Raw genomic sequence first — 21780 nt, forward strand, 5'->3', positions numbered from 1 at the left:
GCCCATCCACCGGAGCTCTTAGAGCTCCTTGTCCCAAGCCCTGGCAGCCGCCCCAGCCCCCGAAGTGCCGGGGCGAGGGAGACGGTTGCCACGGGCAGTGAAAGCGAGGGGCTCACTGCGGGCTTTGTGCGCAACACCCACCGGGCCCCGCGCGCGCTTTGCTTTCGCAGACCCGTTTCCAGGGAAACAAAAGCCCCAGTTTTCTTTCGAGAGCACAAAACTGGGTTTTTCCTTTCATCCTCCTCCCCGCCCCCCGACCCTGTGCCGGGCCCCACAGTTTGGGAGAAGAGGGGTGTTCATCCAGGCCCAGGGATGCAGGGGGGTTCAGAGCCCAGGCCGTACCTTCGGGCCCCTGTGTGCCCACGGGGTGAGCGGGGTCCCTGCGGGGTTTGGTGGCTGTGGGGTGGTGGGGGAGGGCACCTCTCATGCGCCTGGTCCACATCGCTCCGTCCTGAGCCCGGGCCAAGGGCGAACAAAGCCGGGCTTGTGCTGCGGCCCCGCGGGGCTGCGCGCGTGGGGAGGGGCAGGGGGTGCGGGCAGCACTGTCACCGCCGCCCGTGGCAGCACTCGGCCCCACTGCAGGCGCAGCACCCCACGGGCCGGGCTGAGCCCCACCCTGCTCTCACCCTGCTGCCCCCTGGGCACCTGCCCAGGGCAGGGCTGGGGCCACCCTCGGGACCCCAGCAGCAACGGCCGCGAGCTCCCGGGGACACGGGGGAGGAGGCCACCTCCTGGGGACACGGGGCAGGGGGAGCCCCCAGCAGTGGGCACAGCCCCCAGAAGGCAGCAGGGAGAGGGGGCAGGAGCGCTGCGGCCCACCCAAACCCAGCAGGGTTCTGCAGCTGTTCTGGGACACAACGGGGGCACAGGAAGGTCCAGCAGCAATGATGGCCATGGATGGAGTGTGCAAGCTGGCCTTGGCACCCAGGCCAAGGAAATAAGGCATCTGGAACCATCAGAGGTGCTTCCAGCACCTCTTGGGTGAGCATGACCACACAGGTGCCCAGTGCTACCCAGGGGACAGGGATCTCCCTCCCAGGCAGGGCCCCGAAGGGTGGGTGGCAGAGATGGTGAGGAAGTAACGTGACTGTAACCACACCCGCAACGCAAAATTGTTAATTTATTATTAGGAGGCAAAAAAATTGTACAGTTACAAGAATCATTTCCCAACAGAGGTCAAGTCTGAGTCAAAATATCTCTTACAAAAAAAAAAAAAAAAAAAAAAAAAGGGGGAGGTGGGGGGGCAACAACACTTTACAAGTCATTAAATTAAAAAAAAAAAAAAAAAAGAACAAAAAGAAACCTTTCTTTGTGCAATTCTGCAAAAACAAGAACAGAAGGTACATGCCCAGCCTGACGCCCTGGAGCTGAGTGGGAAGAGGCTGAGAGGGGCCCTGCAGCCCCCCCAGCCATCCCCACCCTACACCTGCACTGGCACTGGCACACCCACCCTCCAGTGCCAGCCCAGTCCCCCCAAACAAGTTGGCCAGGCCCCCAGGCTGCACCTGAGAGCCCCACCAATGGCACAGACACGGCACAGACAGGCACAGCCCTTCTCACCTCACCAGACTTCCACAGTCCTCCACGCTCTGCAGACACAGACCTGACCGTTGTCCTGCTGCCCCACGGCTCCCGTGCCTCCCAGCCAGGGCAGAGTGCAGGGGGAGGCATGGGGTGCAGGGAATGGGGTGTAGGGAATGGGGAGCAGGGCATGGGGAGCAGGCACAGGGAGCAGGGCACGGGGAGTAGGACTGTGGTGCAAGCATGGGGAGCCCCAGGGGAATGGGAAGCAGAGAATGGGGAGCAGGACATGGGGAACAGGCACTGGGCAAACCCCCTGGGTCTGGTGAGCAGCACTGAGGGTGCACAGGTGCTCTGAGAATGTCTCCAGGTGCCTCCATGTGTCCCTCCCTCTCTGGCGTCCCAAGGGATGTCCGTGGCCAGGGCAGAGCCAGCAGCCCCGGCCGGCACAGGTTCCCCACTTGGCATGTGGGGAGCCAGCACAGCTGTCCTGAGAGGTTACACTGGGCTGAGCCAGCCCCAGGACAGGTGGGAGGCAGGTGCCAGCCCCCTGCCCCTCCCAGGGGCTGCTGGCATTGCTGGGCCCCCAGCACTGGTACCAGTGCCCCAGATCATCCCCCCAGCAGCCAGGCTGGGCAGTGGGCAGGACTCGGCCCAGGCACAAGAGCAGGGGACACGTGGGGCAGGGTGACAAGGGGCCCTGGGCCCCAGAGAGGGGCTGGGGAAGAGGAGGCAGTAGGGGGAGGCTGATGGCGGTGGCTTGTGGCTAATGCCTGTCCCCTGGAGGGGTGAGGAGCCTGCAGGTGGCATTGACACGCCCTCTCCAAGCCCAAGGCAGGCAGGGCAAGGTGGGTGCCCCCCAACACCCCCAGGGTGGTCTCTGCCTGGAGGCAGCAGCAGGACACCCAGAGGAGGGAAGAGAGAGCCCCAGGGGACCTGCCTGCAGCTGGCACAGCCCCATCCCCAAGGGCAGCCTTCTGCTACCACCCTCCTCCTCCTCCCAACACTGACCCTTGGCTGGCCTTGGGGAGCCCCAGCTTTCCTACTGCTCGCAGGGCCCAATTTAATAACAGCACTATCCCTTAAATTAAAAAATTAAAATATATATACATATATATATACTGTATACACAGACAACAACAGAACAGTGCCAAAATGGAGGAAGAGAGGGGGGAGGAGAGGAGAGGGGGAGAGGAGGGCACTCGGACATCTTCTTTACAATAAAAACAAGGACTCTGCCCCAACGTGAGCAGAGTCTGGGGTCCCCTAAAAATACCCATCTAGAGAGAGAGCTGGAGGGACAGAGCAGGAGAGAGGGGCGTGGGCTTGTACAATGGCATCTTCCCAATCCGAGCCAGGCCTGCGGGACCTCAGCTTCGCCTGGACTTCGAGTGCTGGATAAGCCACTGTAGGGTGATGTCTGCAGAGGCAAGGGGACACTTACAGCCTCTGCCTCTGGCTGTCACCTCCCCCCATACCCGAGCAAACGTGGGCACAGGCTGCCCCCCACGCCCATCGTGACCCCAGCCCACGGCACTCACCAATGTTGTCCTTTTCTTTGCAGGAGATGGAATAGCAACAGATCTCTCGGTCCTGGATGGCGGAGAGGTTCCTGTGGGAAGGGAACAAGTGCTGGCTGCAGACTCTGAGCTGTGTGGAGACATCCCTGGGCAGCCAGCCCCTGAAGGGTCTCTTTGGCCTCTGTCTCTGAGACAGAGCACATTGAAGGGGCAGCAGCTCCCCAGGAGCTGCACGTGGGTCAGGCGAGGGCACCATGGCTCCATGCCTGAGGGGCAGGGGTGGTCTGGGGGGCAGCTGTGTGACAGGGCAGGAGGGACCCCATCCCACAGAAACCCTGGCCACCAAATTCCATAGGTCCCACTCACCCCTGCAGCCAGATTGGGCAGGGAGGTTTTGGGAGTGGCACAGGGCTGGCAGCACGGGAGCTGCACAGGTGCCCATGATCCAGAGGCACTCTGCAGCTGGCTGGAGGGGAGGAAATGCTGTGAGTCAGTGCAGCATCCCAGATCCCCCCTGTTGAGGAGCCCAGTCCCACTGCCCAGTGCAGCATCTGGGGGGCCCAGCTCCACCAGCCAGTGCCATGCTGTGCCGGGCCCCCACGCCACCGTGTGGCACGTGGGACCCAGCCCTGGCACACCAGTGCCAGGTTCCAGCTCCTCTGTGTCTCCACAAGGCACCACCTTGGACATCCTCAGCCACTCGTCTCTGCCAGCCCACCCCAGGCACCACGGTGCCACCCCAGATGGGTGATGGTGCTGGTGGGGACACGGCAGAATGGGGGGGGGGTCACACTGTGTCACACCCCCCTGTGCCCAGGGCACTGGCACACTTACATCTTCTCAATGAGCTCCTTCTCATCCAAGGCACCGGGCAGGTCCCGCTTGTTACCCAGGACGAGGACCTGCAGGGCAGGACAGGGGACGCCTGAAGCACCTGGCCACCAGACCAGGCAGGAACCTGCTTCTGCCACTCAGAAGCAGAGCCTGCTTGCAACACCAGACAGCCCTGGCTACTCCCACTAGTATGTCCCAGAGAGAGAAACCCCCTTCAGCAGCACTCAAGAGGCAGAGCACTTCAATTTCCTGCCGTAATTAGCCCGTACACAGCATCTCCTGTGCACTCCCTACTCCCCGTATGGAGATGGCCCCACAGCACATCCTCTCTGAAGGGCACCAGCATCTGCTGTGCCATCTAGGACATTGTCCCAGGAGCCCCTCACTGTCTCTGAGCAAAAAGTCAAGTGAAATGGCTAACAGTGACATCCAGCAAGAGCAAGCTGTGGATGCCGGGCAGAGCCCACTCTGCAGGCAGCCAGCCCAAACCAGGATCAGCTGTTTGTGCCATCACTGATCTCTCCTCCAAGGCTCTTGACAGCCACAAAAGCATTCTCAGATGGTGTAAGGAAAATAACCACCCAGCAGGACTGGTTTGTCCCCCCGGAGCAGCCATGTGACTGTCACCTGACAGGGGCGGTGCCGAGGCTGTGGCTGCCCCGACTGCCGGGGCTCTGCAGCAGCACAGGATGAGCATCCCCCCCTCCCCGTTTCAATCAGGAGGCTTGTTCTCAGAAGAGAGCCTTCAGAGGCCTGCAACTGCAGTGTGGTATGTCAGGAGCTTAATTTAGCTGGCAGCGGACATTTGGGATCCGTGGCAAGATCTTCAGATAGCTCCTTTCAAAGGATGCTGATTTGGGATGGTTGGTGCACAGCCCACCTGACACGTACAGTGTGCCTGGCACTGAGCCACGTCCCACCTCCTGCACATGTCACAGCCCAGCACCTCCTCTCGCAGGAGACAGGACCTTCCTGTCACACCATAAATCAGGTGCAAATCCATGCAAGAGGACAGATTCACCCAGGGGCCTGATCTGTGCTCCCTGCTCCAAGGGTCCCTCTCTGTTGCTTGGCCCAGTTGTGACCTAGAAAGTGTCACTGTCCCAGCTGGCTCCCTCAGGAGTGCAGCGGGGAAGCGACACCTCCAGGACAGGGGAGCCCCTCCCTGAATCTGCTCTGCAAGGCCTGGCAGTGCCCAGCCCCAGGACCACCAGTGGCTGGGGGCACCGGCTGAGGCACCAGCTCACCGGGATGCCCTGGAGCTGCGGCTTGTCAAGCAGGTTGTGCAGTTCATTCTTAGAGGCCTCAATCTTCTCCTGGTCAGCAGCATCCACCATGTACCTGCAAGGGAAGGGACAAGCCTGAGCACAGGTGCCCAAGTCTCCACACCCTCGTGCTGTGCTGAGGGCTGTGCTGCCCCCAAACCTCCTCTCGTGGCAGCTCACTGCCCCTCACTGGAAACTGGGCCAGCACGTGGAGGTGGTTGATAACAGGATCCTTCCACCAGGATGCCTCTTCCCAAGGACAGCTGTGAGCCCCTCATGTCTGAAGGGAGTGGGGGACCACCCCATCCTTGTCTCTGCAGGTGCCAAGCTGCTGACAGCAGGGACAGGCTGGCTGAGGCTTCCCTTCTCCCAGGCTGAAGAAGCTGCAGGACACACGTTGTCTCCAACAACATGCGAACAATGGCAGCTCCCACATAAACACCCAGAGTAGAGGACAAGCAGAGAAAGCAAGAGAAGCTGAGGATGGAAAGGTGATGATGACCCAAGAAGGGGAAGGACCTCCTCATCCCATCGATGGGGTAATCTTGGGAGGGGCCACGGAGCACATAGATGTGAAGCCGGTGGCCACCAATGCTTCTCCGAGCAGAAGGGGAGATTTGGGAAAGGATTTTGTTCCTACAGGCCAACTTTTATCCTGCAAAGGATGTCACTGAAGCCAAAACTTGGGTGAGGAACCGATCAAAGCAGCCTTGATTTCAAAGATCAAGAAGCTGGGAGAGGAGTGAGAAACACCAGCTCATCAGGCTTTGGGGAGTTATTTAAAAATAGGAAAAGAGCTACTGAAGTGCTTAACGCAGGAAAATGGGAACACTGTGCCGAGGGGAAAAAACACCCCCGGGGCAGCCCCAGCCCTTGCCATGTTGGGCACGGGTGGGGAAAGCTGAAAGCAAAGGGCAAGGGACCTGACACAGCTCGATGTGATGAGGGCAGACTGGAGTGTGACCTGGATGCTGACAGGTCCTTTTGTTTCCTGACAACCATATGGGCCAAAATTATGACATTATAGAAGGAGGCGGCAAAAGGAGTGAAAATACAGAGATTTTGTCATTTCTAGCAAGGTTCATTGTAATAAAAAGTGTAATAAGATCCCTCCTGCAGATCCAAGGCCATGTCCCACCATGGTGACAGTCTGCAAGGGCTGAAGCAGATACCACTGTCCCAACATGCAGAACAAGCAGTACCACACTCTTCCTCACCTGCCAAGGCTTAGTGTTGGGAAGGGCAGCACAGAAAGCAGCCCTCTAAATCTCAGGGTATGGTCACCTGGGAAAGATCCCATAAATCTCATTCTCTGACTGGGTTTAAGGAACCCTAGTATGGTGTCCCAAGATCAGTATTTGTCCTTTGGAACAGGCAACCTGCTTCCCATGAGTGCCTTGCCATGCTCACCCTGAGCCTGGACTCCCTTGGGATTGCTTTTACTGCACTGTTTGCAATGGGGACACCCAGGGACACTCAGATTCGCTGACTCAGTAGCGGGTGAGACTTCTGCTCTCAGCACAAGATTTATCTGGCAGCACATAAACATCCTGACCTGGAAACCAGCCTCTGGGAAGGGCTGAGCCCCATGACTGGGTTTGCGCAGCCCCTGCAGTGAGCAACCAGCACAGAGGATGCATGGGAGCCCGGAAGGGTAACATCTGAGGAACTGAGAGCTGGACTGAGTGGTGCTGGAAGGGAAGAGAAGGGTCTGGCACAGCTGGAGGGACCTGGCTGTGTTCTGCTCAAAGCCCATGTAGACATCAGTCCCCAGGGGAAGTATCTGGATAAAAGGAGGCTCAGGGAGCACCTTCTTGGTCTCTCCAATTCCTGGACAAGAGGGTGGAGCCAGGTGGGGGTCAGGCTTTCCTCCCAGAAAACAAGCAACAGGACCAGAAGAAACGGCCTCAAGTTGGACCAGGGGAGGTTTAGATTAGATATCAGGGAAATTTTCTTCCCTAAAATGGTGGTCAGGCCCTGGTACAGGCTGCTCAGGGCAGTGGTAGAGTCACCATCCCGGGAGGTATTCAAAAACCATCTGGGGACATAGTCTAGTGGTGAATATGGTGGTGTTGGGTTACTGGCTGGACTTAATGATCTTACAGGCCTTTTCCAACCTTCATGATCCATGACGATTCAGTGATTCCAACTCCTGACACAGGTGTCCAGCCCGGGCAGCAAAGGCACTGCAGCCCCCTGGCAGCCCAGCAGCCTGGGGTAGGTGACGCCCCCGGCCCCTGGCAAGGCTCAGCAGCAGCAGGGGGGCCAGCAGGGCAGTGGATACTCACACGATGGCACTCACTCCGCGGCAGTATCGCTCCCACATGCTGCGGAACCGCGGCTGCCCACCGATGTCCCAGAGCTGTGACAGGAGACGGCAGCGTTACCCCAGCACCGCCCCACACTCCTGCCCCACACTCCTCCTCCCCCATGTGCCCGACTGAGGCGTTTTGGCCATGCACCAAACCCACCCCATCCTCTCCTCTTCAGCTCAAACCTCAGGAGGAGGCTCCTGACTTGATAAAGAAGGGAGAAACTGTGGAGGCCCAGGGGCTTAGCCCTAAGGTAGCTGTGCCTCAACCCTGGAAGGACAGAGGCAAATGGGGAAAGATAACCTTTTAGATCATGGCAAGGAAAACTTCCCTCCCATGGGCCTTTGCAGACACATGTTAATATTTCTTAGGTTTCGTTGGTTCATTGGTTTGTGAAGTTTATGTTACCCTGTTCAGTGCCGTTCACCATATATGCACCTATGTCAGAATGTTCTTCTTTCCCTTGAACCCCATTGGGTTAAATTTGCCACAGTGTTCCACCCCTGTAACCCCATTAGTTCCCCTAGTTTATATTTACCCCTTTGCACCACTTTTCCCCATTCCTATTGTACCCTGACCCTCAGATCCACCCTAGTTGTCTCGTTTATAGCCCTGTGCCCTCGGCCCCCTCCTCACTCTTGTCCCTGGATTTTATTCGAGGCTGTTGCATCCCTGAACCTCTATCCTATGTCCCTGGACCCCTTTGCTATTCCTGCCTGTGTTCCTGAGTAAACAGCTTTGGAATCTTCAAACCAGAAGCCCATCCCTTTCGCTATATTGTAGCAGCATGCCTGGGGCTAAGAGATGCCAGGTCCTCTCTAGCACCAGGCATTGCTCTCATGTTGCTGTAAGAAACCTCAGGAAGGGGAGCTGGAGAATGCTAAATCCCCTGCAGTGTTCCTCTGCTGGCATGGAAGGGAACCCCTGGCCCAAGCCAGGTGCTCCTCCCCATGCCCATCAGACCTGGCATTTCCCTGAGGCATTTCCCATTTAAGTACGTTCAGCACACTCTCCAAAGTGTCCCTGCAGCAGCCAGAGATCCACCAGCCTGCTTTTCAAGCCTGTCCAACAGCTATTTCCCAATACAATCCCAGGCCCTTGAGAAATCCAGAACAGGTAGAACCCTCCTCTTCCTTTGCTCCCAAGGCAGAGACTACCACTGCAAGCCATGACCTGTTTCTCCCACCACTACCACCCTCACCAAAGTGACCACATCCCTAAGTCCCTACCAGCAAGCCAGAGATACAAGGAAACCTCCAGCTTTGCAGCCCAAACTGACTTACTGCACAAGTCTGGATCTCCTACAGCCCTTCTCACCACCTCCTCTGGTGGGTACCTGCAGGACCCTAACAGGGCAAATCTTTCACTTCCAGATGGTGGAATCACAATCCCTGGAAATGTTAATAAAACATGTGGATGTGGCACTTGAGAAACATGGTTTAGTGGTGAATATGGCACTCCTGGGGGAATGGTTAGACTCGATCTTAAAGGGACTTTCCACCCTTAATGCTGCTATGCTTCTATTCTATGAGCTGCAGCTGGGATCCCTGGAATTCTTCCCTCTCCAGAAGAAGAGCCACCAACCTCCCTCACCTTCACCCTTCATCCCAAGAGCCCTCAGCAGCACTAACAACTGCATCTTACCTTTATGGTAACATTCCCTTTGGTGATCTTCCTCATGTTGAAACCCACTGTCGGGATCATGTCTTCATTGAACTGCCCTGACTGCAAGGAACAAGGTGAAACAGTGTTAGGAGGTGGAGCAATGGAGCCAGCCCACCCTGGCAGGGCAGCAAAGCTGACAACCTGGGATAACCCCAAAGGCTCTGCCAGCCCTGCCCTGGGCACGGTGCAACCATCCTGAAGGTCCACGCCAGGAGCATAGAGCCCAGGAGACACGGTGAAACCAGAACTACGGGAATGCTGTTCTTTTCCAGCTGGGAGAAAGCCTGGTTGGGGGAGGGAAGCCATTGTTTCATTGTACTGGGCTTGGTGAGCATTTTGCATGTAAATCACCCTCTCTTTGTACACTTTTGTTATTAGTAGTGTTGCTCTTACTGTCTTCTTATCTCGTTGCTGTTTCTAGTAAATTGTTCTTGTCTCAACCCGGTGATCTTTGCTTTTTGTGCTTCCAGTTGGAGGGGGAAGGGGAAGCAAGAGGCAGGGAACACCTAACACCAGTGAGAGCACCAAATCTGGGGAATACCATTCCTAAGGGCACAGGTGCCCTGGGTGCCCCAGTGCAGTCCCCAACCCTGCAGTGAGCTGCCAACATCAGCCTGTTGTCCCGTTGGGCTGGGGGCTTGCCCATCCCAACTCTTTCAAGGTGGGATTCCCAAGCTCTTTGTGGGAGGAGGCTGAGACCTTCATCCTCCACAGTGACCTCTGGTGAGGCAGCCCTGCAAGGACTCCCGGGGTTTCAGGCTGGGCTTCCCACCCAGGGAGCCACCTCCTGCTCCAGCTCCTTTCCAGCTGCAACTCCTGGGGGCACCACCATGTTTGTGCTTTGGATCATTTACAGCCCAGCTCAAACCAGACTGACTTCTGCTTTCAGGCAAATGCTGTCTGCACTGGTCCCCAGTTCTGCAGCCTGCCTGTGCTGGGTCACCTGGGGGTCACAAAGGGTGTCCCTCCCACCCCCCAGGAGCTGCTCCCAGTGCAGCTCCAATGTCTGCTGAGTTTATGCATCAGAGGCATGAGATCCCTGTGGGGCTGCAGCATCCCAGCACCGCAGTGAACGGGTCAGGCTTGTCAGAGCCCTCTGCTGATGCTGGCTCACGAGCCCATGTGCCCAGCACCACACCAAAGGGTCTGGCAAAGCCCACCCAAATCCCAAGGCTGCAGGATGGGCCCAGGAGCACAGAGGGACGTCATGGGCATCCCAGCAGTGCTGTGGCATCTCTGGGGCAGGAGACAGGAGCTGGCACAGCCCTTCACCCACTGCCTCCAGCAGCTTCCTTGGGACTCAAACCAGGCTTAGGGACTGTAAATGCATCCTGGGGGAGGCCATGCTGTGGAATGCCGAGGAGCCAGTAGGGCAGAATGTCTGACAGCCAGGATACTGCCGCCTTGGGGATTTCAGCCATCAGTGCCAGAAACCTGCAGGAACCACCAACCAGGCCAAACTCATCCTAGCAGGTTTTACTACCTTAAACCTCAGTTTCTTGAGGGCTTTTCTCTTAGTTAACACAAACTTCAAAACAGGAAGTCAGTTTATGCTATTTGGTCATAAGCAGATTTTTGTGCCTGGTTGAGCCTGTGGCTCCTCCAGAAGCACTACATCAGCAAGTCCCCAGGGTTCTCCTGAGCTCTTCCAAACACTCTGCAATACACACTGCTTCCCTTTTTCATATCCCTTTTGCATTCAACAGCAAAACCTGGCGGCCAAGGGTGCTGAGGCCAAGCTGCACCCAGAAAGCACTGTGAGGAAGGGCGTGGGGAGAGGAGGGGAAACACACAGGGTTCCACAGGGGATGTCTGCTATGGATTGAGGTTCAACACACAACTGAGCTCTATGAAACCAAGAAATTCTCAGGCTTTGATCGGTGGGCACGGAGAGCAATTGCTGAAGAGCTCTTGGAAGCTGCAGGCACCTCCCTCAGGGATCCCAGACCACATCATGGGATCTGCTGGCTGTGCAAAAGCCACACAAGATAAAGTTCCCATGTGATAGAAGCTTCTTCAGGAAGGGGTGTAAATGCAGGAGCCAGGAGTTACCTCTTCTTTCCTCCATGGGTGGGACAGAGCATGTCTGTGTGAGTGACCAGAGCCTTGCTTCCTGCCCCAAACCCCTCTCCCACTGCAGCACCTGCCTCCAGGCTGTCCACAGCCAAGGGGCCAAAACAAATCCACTTGAGCTGCCCAAAACAGGCCGAGCTGGGAAGGCAACACATTATGGTCCAGGATGGCTCTCAGGTGCTCCCTGCTGTACCAGCACACACAGAAGCATCTCGCATGTGCTCCTCCTCCACCAGCTCCTCTCTGCATCAGCTCCTCTCTGCAAGTAACTCTCAGTGGTGGAAACACAGTTTCCTCTTCCCTCTCCAACTACCCCTGACCCTGGTGCCTTCAATATATTTTCAGCTCCCTGTGGGGTCCAGTCATCCACAGCTCCACTGCCAGGAAAGCAGTGAGCACCCTGATGGAGACACGCAAGAGCTTCATTGGACACATTCTTCCCCCAAATTTTGGTTATGTAATGGACATAGCATCCATGCTGACCCTGAAGATGATGCCAATCCAATTGTTTAAGAATAGGATTCCATTGGGAAGCACAAAAATCGTTGCAGGCAAGATGGATTTTGTGGCCACAAATGGCAGATCAGGTCTTTACAGACTCCAGTTCCTTGCTGGTTTTGCCAAGGTCACCCACTGCTCTGCCCAAACCACTCTGCCTTGGTGCCCTGCCTGGAGGGCAAGAGGCCTTTCTGCCCAGCCCCAACACTTTGCAGTTGGGTCACTGGGAGAGGCGGCCAGAATTCAGCTTTTGCCAGGGCAAGCGGTGCCCCCAGCTCATGCTGAGCCCCATCCCCACACGTGCACACGGGCACTGCATCACCTGCCACTTCAGCCATCACCCCTTGCTCTGACAGGGCTCTGGTGAGCAGCATGCAGGGCTGAGGTGGTCAGGCCCTGCTCCTCGCCATGGCCAGGTGGCTGTCACCCTGTCCCAGCACAGGATGACGCTGATCTGCTCTAGATAAATCACTGCTCCGCAGCCCTGTTGCCCAGAGATGGCAGTGCTGGAAGCCTAGCCTTCCATCTATTTAGCTTTGTCTCCACCACAGCATGGCCCTCTGTGGGACAGAGGCAAAAAGCACCTCGGGTTGGGTGTCTCCCACCACTGCCTGGATGGTCCCCAGAACTGCCCAGCCTGGCACTCCTGCAGGCATCTCCTGCCATGTGGATGTGAGTCCCTGCCAAACCCTGTCCAAGCTCTAACATGGAGGGAAAATTCCATATAAAAGATACAAAAAATAATTGTTTTCTGATGTGAGAGGCGAGGCTCTGGCACAGGTTGCCTAAAGAAGCTGTGGCTGCCCCATCCCTGGAAATGTTCAAGGTCAGGCTGGATGGGGCTTGGAACAAACCAGTTTAGTGGAAAGTGTCCCTGTATGTGCCTGCCAATGTTAGGGGTGTTGGACAAGGTGATCTTTACAGGTCCCTTCAAACCCAAATCACTCTGTGATCTTATCTCAGGAAAGCCACACTGTCCACTGTCTCCATCTGGAGGCAGAATGACCATGAGGCAGCATGAGAACCCACGGCCACCTCCCACCCCCACTGGCCCTGCCAGACCCCACTCAGGGGGCACACCCAGAGCTCCTGGGAGAGGTGGGTGTCAAGACACACTGGCACAAATGCATCAGAACATCTCCCTGCTACTTCCTCAGCACCTCTCTCCTCTACCTCCACAGCAAATCCCGGGGACCTTGCTGACCTGCAGCTGTACCTGCCCACCCAGGGAATGCCAGAGCACATCCTGCCAAGATGGGTCTGGTGAAGGGGTCAGTGTCTCTCTGACGATGGGTGGGTCTCTCTGGGGCAGGTGCTGAGCTCTGCAGTCCTCTGAGCCACTACCAGGCCATGCCTCCCCCGGCAGCACTGTTGGAATCTGGCTACCTGCCACACCATCCACCATCCCACCTGGTGCCAAATGCGAGGCTGATGTGGTTTCACAGGATGGGTCAGGTTGGAAGGACCACAGCAGGTCATCTGATGCAACCTCCCTGCTCAGCCAGGATCATCCCAGAGCATATGGCACAGCATTATTCCCAGACAGTTCTGGCATATCTCCAGTGAGGGGGACCCCACACTCTCTGGGCAGGCTGTTCAGTGCACACTTACTGCACAGAAAGAAGTTCTTCCTCATGTTCAGGTGGAACTTCCTGGGCATCAGTTTCTGCCCATTCCTCTTGTTCCATTGCTGGCCCCCAGGGAGCAGAGCCTGGTGCATCCTCTGACCCCCTTCCTGCAGACACTGACAGACACTGATGAGGGCCCCTCTCAGCCATCTCTTTTCAGCTGTTTGGTTCAACAGCCTCAGCTCCCTCAGCCCATCCACATGGGAGAGATGCTCCAGTCCTGTCAGCATCTTCTGTCGGCATTTTATGTCAGCCTCCACTGAACTCGCTCCAGGAGCTCCATGCTTCCTCATCCAGCACTGGTCTGAATCCCTTTCCAGGCAGAGCTGGAGCACAAGATGGTGCCCCAGAGCTCCCACCACACGTGTCCAACACCCCAGCACTTGTGGCTTCACTCTCCTGGAAGGCTCTAGCACAGGTAGGATATGTGTGATGCTAAAAAGCAGCAACACTTTCTTGTTCTAACCATGGCCTGCACTGACAGGTTTTGGGCCCCAGCACCTGCTGAGGAGCTCTCCGTGCCTTCAAGTCACCCATGACACCAGACTGGAGAAAAGGCAGCTAAAGACCCACTAGCTTCAGGTTAAATCAAGACCAGGTGTATCTACAGTTTTCACTTCTCCTTGCAGGAAAGACTTCAAGCCTCTGCTATCAACAGTTAGGAAAAGAAAAAATAAGTCCCGGAAAATCAAAGTTCCCAGGGAGGTGACCCAGGAGTCACCCTGATCATAGCTGCCTTCAGCAAAGCCCTTGCCTGGCTCAACCACAGCCTGGCTGCTGGAGGAGCCACCCACCTTCCAGGGAACCAGGGACATTTCAGTCAGGTGCAGCTACAAATCCTGGAAGAAAAGGATGGTGCCAACACCCCCCGGAGCAGCTCCAGTCCCAGAAAGGCTTTTTTGCAACATCTCTCCAACACCAAAATCCCATACTTCTTCAGTTTAGTTCTTCCCCCTACAAAGTCCAAATCACAGCTACTTCCCCTTCCAACAACCCCATTGCAACACCCTAAAGCCAGGCGCCTCCAGACCTCCTCAGGCACTTCCTGACGAGTTGGCATTTTCTCTGTCATGCTTCCATTTTGCTGTGCCCAACAAGTCCTTCTTTCTAGGATGTCTTCTCAAAAGCTGGTGCTCCTTTTCGCGTGCATCTGCCACAAAACTTGAACTTTCCAAATAACTTGAGAGGCCGAACTCAGCACCCTGAGCCCGGCTGCTGTGTAAGGGTGTCAAACACCCCACAAGAGACCTGACAGACCAACTTCAGCCACCTCAAGAGCTGCTATAATTCCTCCAAGTCCCTCTTCCCTACACCAGCAATCCAGGCTAAGCGGAGAGAGTCCCAGTGGGATGGTCTTGCCCTGAGTAAAAGTTCCAGGTACAAAGTATTTACTCACAGAAGCAAACCCCACAAAGCTCACACCAAGCCCTGTCTGCTCCAGATGTGCCTGGGAGAGGAGAAGGCATGTGGGGAACGGGGAGCCGAGTAACAGCAGCCCTTGGGGTTTCCAGCCCTGTGCAGGGAGAGCAGCACAGCAGGTCTGGGATGAAGCTCCATCACCCTTCACAGCTCAACTGGGTGATTGAAACCAACACTAAAGTACTTTGCCATTTTTAAGGCAGCCTGGGTGCTGTAAACAGGCAGCAGCATCCAGTGGATCCAGAGCAGGACCAGCCCACACATGGCACTGCTGTGTCCCACCCTGGGATTGCAAAAACTGACTATTAAACACGCAAACAGAGATCCCCTGAAAATAGGATTGGTGCTCAGGTTCACTGCCCCAGAGCCAAAATGCTCCCTGTCCCCAGACACTGGTGCTGGTTTATTCGGGGAGCCAGCTGGAGCACTGAGAGGTGACTTCCAGCTAAACAGCTCGAGAGCAGGAGTGCCATCGTCTCCAGGATGAAAAGCATTTTAGGGTGTCCTCTCTCTGCCTCTAGACACTTCAGGAAGGACATTTTTGTACCTCTGCACCTCCCAAAGAGCATGGCTCCAGTGCAATGAAGCCTCCATATGAGCTGAAAATCCTCTCTGACAGCCCAGCAGCTTCCAGCACCCTGAGCAAGCAGCAACATCTTGCTCTGCTTTGGATCCAAGGCAGGGATGGACTTCGGAGCAACGTGCAGGGACCAGGGGGCAGTGGGGGAACCAGGGCAGTTCTCCATCCACCTTCCTCTGTGAAACCCTCCAGGGGCAACAGCCCAAACCCTCCCCTTCAGGATCTTCCCGCCTTGCACCGTATTGAGAAGGCGAGAACAACCCAAAAAGCAAGAGGGGAGACTCTGCTGAGCATCCCCACGGGTGAAACCACGCCCTGGGCTTGGGCATCCAGCATATGCAATTCCTGATCCACTGCTGGATGCGGGGACCCCGTGGACGAGGCAGTGCAGCCAGGGAGAGGCCGGGGCCGGAGGGGCCCTGGGCGGGTGTCCTGCCCCGATCGGGTGCGGAGCGGTGCTGCTGCAAGAGCAGCCGGCACCCACAGGACGCTGCTGCGGGCCGATGCTTCCCGAGAAGGGTCGCCAGGCAAATACCTCCCACACCGGCCCCCAGGCAAGGAACCCCGGCGGCACCGAGCCCGGCAGGGTCGACATGAGGCCCCACCTGCGCGTCCCGGCGGCGGCAGGGACGATGACAAAGCGCCTACAGTTACGGGAACGAGAGCGGGAGCTGCCCAGCTCCCAGGGCCAGGCTCCCGCAGTCCCGCCGGGCAGCACTGCCCGTCCAGAGCACCGGCACTGCCCGTCCAGAGCACCGGCACTGCCCGTCCAGGACACCGGCACTGCCCGGCCAGAGCACCGGCACTGGCCGCCCAGGACACCGGCACTGCCCGCCCAGGACACCGGCACTGCCCGGCCAGAGCACCGGCACTGCCCGGCCAGAGCACCGGCAATGCCCGTCCAGGACACCGGCACTGCCCGTCCAGAGCACCGGCACTGGCCGCCCAGGACACCGGCACTGCCCGTTCAGGACACGGGCACTGCCCGTCCAGAGCACCGGCACTGCCCGCCCGGGACACGGGCACTGCCCGTCCAGAGCACCGGCACTGCCCGTCCAGAGCACCGGCACTGGCCGCCCAGGACACCGGCACTGCCCGTCCAGAGCACTGGCACTGCCCGTCCAGGACACGGGCACTGCCCGCCCAGGACACCGGCACTGCCCGGTCCAGGACACCGGCACTGCCCGTCCAGGGCACCGGCACTGCCCGCCCAGGACACGGGCACTGCCCGTCCAGAGCACCGGCACTGCCCGCCCAGGACACGGGCACTGCCCGCCCAGGACACGGGCACTGCCCGTCCAGGACACGGGCACTGCCCGCCCAGGACACCGGCACTGCCCGACCAGGACACGGGCACCGGCCGCTGACCAGTAGAGGAGCTCCGGCCGGAGAGGGCAAGGGGATGCCGCGCCCTTGCCCAGGACCTGCTCCGGCCGTGGCCCCGAGCACCCCACTGGGCTCTGGGGATGCGGGGAGCAAACGCTGCGGTTTGTCTGGGCCACCCCGGGCCTGCACCCCACACCGCTGCATCCCGCACCCCCAGCCTGCATCCCCTCCCCAAAGGCTTTTTCAGGCTGGGGTGCGATAGGGCGGAGACGTTCTGAGAATACCCGGGGGGGCAATGGGGACATGCAATGGGGGTGCAATAGGGGCGCAAGGGGGGCTGGAAGGCGCGGGGTTGCACTGGGGATGCCATGGGGATGCCATGGGGATGCACTGGGGGGATCCGAGGGTGAAGCCCCGGGGTGGGCCCGTGACCCCTCGGGGATGGGGCGATGCGGGGCGTCCCCGGGCTCACCGCGATCACGTTGACGAAGGTGGTCTTGCCCGAGTACTGCAGCCCCACCAGGGTCAGCTCCATCTCCTCCTTCCAGAACAGCGCCCGGAACCAGTCCAGCAGCTTGTTGAAGAGCGCCAGCATGGTGCCGGCCGGGCCGGGCCGCGCTGAGCGGGGCCGAGATGAGCCGAGCGGAGCCGGGCCGGGCCGGGCCGAGCCGAGCGGGGCCGGGCCGGGCCGAGCCGAGCCAAGCCGAGCCGAGCCGAGAGGAGCCGGGCCGAGCCGAGCGGGGCCGGGCAGGGCAGGGCCGAGCGAGGCCGAGTGGAGCCGAGCGAGGCCGAGTCGGGGCGGGGCCAGTCGGGGTGGAGCCGGGCAGGGCCGAGCGGAGCCGATCGGGGCCGGGCAGGGCCGAGCGGTGCCGATGGAGGCCGAGCGGGACCGAGCGGGACCGAGCGGAGCCGATTGAGGCCGAGCCGCCGCCGCCCCCCGGTATTGTCCGCGCCCGCGGGCCCTGCTGCCGCACCGCCGCGCCGGGTGGGGCCCGCGCCGCCTGCGCCCGCCCCGCTGCCGCGCCCCCTGCCGGCCCGGAGGACCCACCGCACACCGTATAGCCCGCCCGGCCGAGCCCGGCCCGGGACAGCGCGGACAGGCCGGACACCCCGGAACAGCCCTGGTCACTGCCGGCACCCTCGCACCCTCGATAACCCAGGGCTTCTCAGCTCATAGGACGGCCTGAGGGACGGGCGGATGCACCCTCGTACCACTGCACCCCGATACGCCTGCACCCCCAGCTCCCCTGCAGCCGGCACCCAAAGCCTTCCTGCAGCCTTCCCCCGTGCCCCCTGCGCTTGCTGCACCCCCAGTCCCTGCACACCCGCAGTATGCTTCCAGCCTGCACTCCTGTGCTCCCAGCACTCCTTCACCTGCTGCCCACCGAACCCAGCACCCCCACCTCCATCCTCCCCTGCGGCCCCCGTGCGTCTCTCCTGCACCCAGCACCGGCAGGTACATACCCTGCACCCGTGGCAGTGCCCCGCCACAGCTGGCACCAGCTCCTGCAGCTGTGCCACCGGGCACACCCCAACCCTGCAGCTGTACCAGCCCCCCCTGCACCCCAGCCCTCCCACACCGCTGGACGTGCCCCTGGGACCCCTGGCACACGCCGCAGGACTGAGCCAGCCCGTGGGGCTGCCCCTCTGCCCTCCTGCCCCACTGCAGCCCACGCCACAGCCCCCCGGGTGTCACCTGCCCCCCTGCTGTCACCTGCCATGGGTACAGCCCCAGCTGAACAAGCAGCACCTGGGCAGCGGCCAAGGCAGGAGCTGCCCCGGCCATGCAGGCCCCTTGCCCAGGGCTGGGGGCAGGTGCATCCGAAGGATGGTGCGGCAAGGTGACACCAGGGGTACCGAGGCCCCAGCAGGGACCTCTGAGACTGCTGGTGTCTCACCGGTGTTCCCCTGGCTCCTGGGACTCAGGGAGCACCGGTACGTGCGGGGACCTGGAGGTCCAGGCCTGGGGGAGGTGCACCCTGGTGTGATGGGACCTCCATGGGCACAGAGTGGAACTCATCCACTTGCTGTTTTCTTCAGTCATGAGCCAGTCACTGGGTTTGTGGCTTTGGAAGCTGTGCTTTGACCTGGTGCTTGGCCTCAGGCCTCAGTTTTTCCAGGTGACACCTGCGTGACAGTGCAGGGAGAAGTGGGTGCAGAGGGCAGGGATGATTCGGGTGCAGGGGGCAGGGATGCTGGGGGTGCTGGGGATGCTGGGGGTGCAGGTGTTCAAGGGGTGCAGGGACAACTCAGTTGTTGACCGTCCCTGCACTGGGAGAAACATGAACAAATGGGCAAAAAAGATCATTTTCATCTGCTACCCCCACTCCACCCACCCTCTTTCCCTTATTCCCATCAAGGGCAGCCAGGCCTGACAAGTTTGGGGACATTTGGCTGTTTCCCACTGGTTTGAACCATGGTCCCAAGCTCTACTCCCTGCAGAGGGTCTGTAGTGGCTCATGCAGGTGTGTACACAGCAGATCTGGTCCTCTTGCAGCACTGTCCTCCTTGGTGTCACCCCATGGTGTCCATGCCAAGGGCTGGGGACTGGGCAGAGCCCTGTTCAAGAGCTGGCACCACCCCAGGGCCTCTCCAGACAAGAGCACATTCGACATTCCCAGAAGGTTTTGCTGTGGTTGCTCAACCAAGTTCTTTAAGGAAACCGAGGTCAGGGCTGTGCCAGCCCACGTGGGTAAGGGGTGGCTTTTCCTCCTGCTCCCCTGGCTGAGAGTTTAACCCTGGCTTACCAAGGACCAGCACAAAGAGCTGTCACTCCCATGTCCCACGGTGTTCCTGGTGCTCCCAGTCCCCAGGACAACTGGCTCTAGGTGAATGCTGCTGGGTGGACCTCATCCTCTGTGGGGTCCCACCTGCTGCAGGTGCTCCCATGGGACCTTCTTGAGATCCTGGGACCCCAGAGCTGCCTGGAAATGTCAAAGCATGCCCTGAAATGTCTCCTTTCGAGGTGATGGCTTGGTCACTGATTACTTGGAGTCCACGGGTGCTGTTGGAGCCTGCGGTTACCATCACTCACCTGAGACAAAAGCTGTTATTAATTACTCAAACTGCTGGATTTTGGCATATGCTCTGCCTCTCCAAGGACCTGTGGTAGCAGTGCTATATGTTCAATGGCATTGAAGCTTTCCACCAGTGAATTTGGGGTATTCTGGGTCTCCTTGCCACCACCAAAGCTGGTGTGTGCTGCAGCTGTGATGTGTGCCACGTGGCCACCATGTTTTGTTCCTCCCATCCCAGTGAGTTGTTGCAAGGGGAGGGAACGGATTACCAGCCTGGAAAACACCAGGCTAAAATTAGTCATGTGGATAGGACAGGATCTTATATCTTATGTCTTTATACCTAATATATTTTCTTAGATGTAAGAAAGAAATGTTTTATAAAGAGGGTGGAGGGGCCCTGGCACAGGTTGCTCAGAGGAGCTGTGGCTGCCCCATCCCTGGAAGTGTCCAAGGCCAGGCTGGACTTGCAGCAAGCTGGTCTAGTGGAAGGGGTTGGGACTAGATGGCCTTCCAACGCAGACTATTCTGTGATTCTGTGGAGGAAGGACTTTAGCTGAGCCCTGGGCAGGACCTGGCCTCCTGGGGACATGGTTCTCAGGATGCTGCAACCCGGGGCCCCCAGCACCAGGGTGGTCTGCCTGCCTGGCTGGGCTGTGCCTCCCGTGAAGCAGAGGAACACTGTGAGGAGAAGGACAGCTATGGGACCATAGCTGGGGTTTAAATGGGGGAGTGAGGAACAGGAGTGATCTTGGCTGTGCTGAAACCCCTGGCCAAGCTCAGGGGGTTAATGCTAGCCTAGGGAAGCACGAGGTTTTGGAGAGATTCCTTTCCTCTGTCTGCTGGGCTCCCTGTGCTCTTAATAGACCAGGTGAGGCAGCTTCTCAGGACACTCAGGACACAACCAGAGCAGATCAAATCCTGCTGCACCCTGACATGGGGTGAGCCCAGGATGGGGTTTGGCAATAACACAGGAGATGGTTCAGCACAGCCCCCAGCACTGCTCAGGGAGTCAGAGGGTGGAGAGAACTCACACGGTGGCCAGGTAAGAGTGGAACAGATGGAGCTGGTAGAAACTGAGATCAAAAGGCAGGAAACCTGCTTAACTGATCATAGTCTGCATCAGACAGCTGAGCTGGAAAAACTCCCAGCACCTGTTGGGGAATCTGGGAGGAGGTGACAACACCCCTGGCCCAGCTGTGATCCTTGTGCTGCTCCTGCATGCCTTGGGAGACTCTCGTGCAGCCCTTGGCCTGAGCCTGCACTAAGAGCCCTCCTCTGGACATCAAACTGAAAGCATGAGGAAAATGGTGTGTGTGTGTGTATCCTGCTGTCCAGGGAATGCAGGAAAACTGTCCAGGTGCAGTTTGCAAGTTTTCAACTTCTTCTACCTGATGGCAGTGGGCAAGGAGGGGGATGCTGAATAAAGCTTGTCTCACAACTCAAACCTCTATCGGTGTCTCCAGATGCACCGTTAAAGGCAACAGTTTTACACCAAATTACCTGAGAAGGCAAAGTCCTGAACCTGCAGGGAGCTTGCAGAAGCTCCACAGCCTCTCCAAGTGCTCAAGCATCATCCAGGAGTCCCACCAAGAACACAATTCCCCCCCTAAACACCGGGCTGGGCAGGCTGGGGCATGAGGAAGGACTGACCTGGCACCAGGAACAGGGGGATTTCTCAGCCAGGATGATCAAAATGCAGCAGATGAAAGGACATTACTTGAGATCTGCTCCTTTTCCTGCTGCTGGGCCAGGATATGGATTTGTTCCTGGTGCCAAGGGAGGGAAGTGGACAGGGAAGACCATCAGGCAGTGATTCAGCTGCATTTTGGGGACCCATGGATTGGTGAAGGGGTAGGTCATGCACACAGCCCTGAGCTGGGGAAGCTCGGGGAGCCCAGGCAAGCTCAGACTCATTCAGCAGGAAGATGGACCCTTTTTCTCCTGGATCTCACACTGGCTCATGCCAGGGCATATGACATGGGCAGGCACAGACTGGGCAGATCCCATCTCCTTCCCAGCCCTCCCTGCCCAAGTGAGTGTCCAATGCCCATTGGCCAAGGGCAGCTTTGAATACCTTCATAGTAATTCAAAATAGTTCACAGAATATTTCCATCTCCATGCT

The 21780-nt window shown here is 58.4% G+C and overlaps 1 protein-coding gene across 1 annotated transcript; it reads right to left on the reverse strand.

Annotated features, from left to right (window-relative positions):
• Nucleotides 1-1102: 1102 nt before the first annotated feature.
• Nucleotides 1103-17574, reverse strand: ARL8A (ADP ribosylation factor like GTPase 8A). Its single transcript, XM_066203969.1, has 7 exons — nt 17114-17574; nt 9097-9177; nt 7429-7502; nt 5123-5216; nt 3876-3943; nt 3063-3133; nt 1103-2941 (listed from the first exon to the last, which is right to left on the reverse strand). Exons 1-7 carry the CDS (start codon nt 17234-17236, stop codon nt 2892-2894), a joined length of 561 nt encoding a protein of 186 aa, XP_066060066.1. The 5' UTR covers nt 17237-17574; the 3' UTR covers nt 1103-2891.
• Between the last annotated feature and the right edge of the window lie 4206 nt (nt 17575-21780).

This window comes from Chamaea fasciata, unplaced genomic scaffold, assembly GCF_029207755.1.
Source record: "Chamaea fasciata isolate MVZ Bird 193981 ecotype frontalis unplaced genomic scaffold, bChaFas1.0.hap1 SCAF_25, whole genome shotgun sequence".
Lineage (NCBI taxonomy): Eukaryota > Metazoa > Chordata > Aves > Passeriformes > Sylviidae > Chamaea > Chamaea fasciata.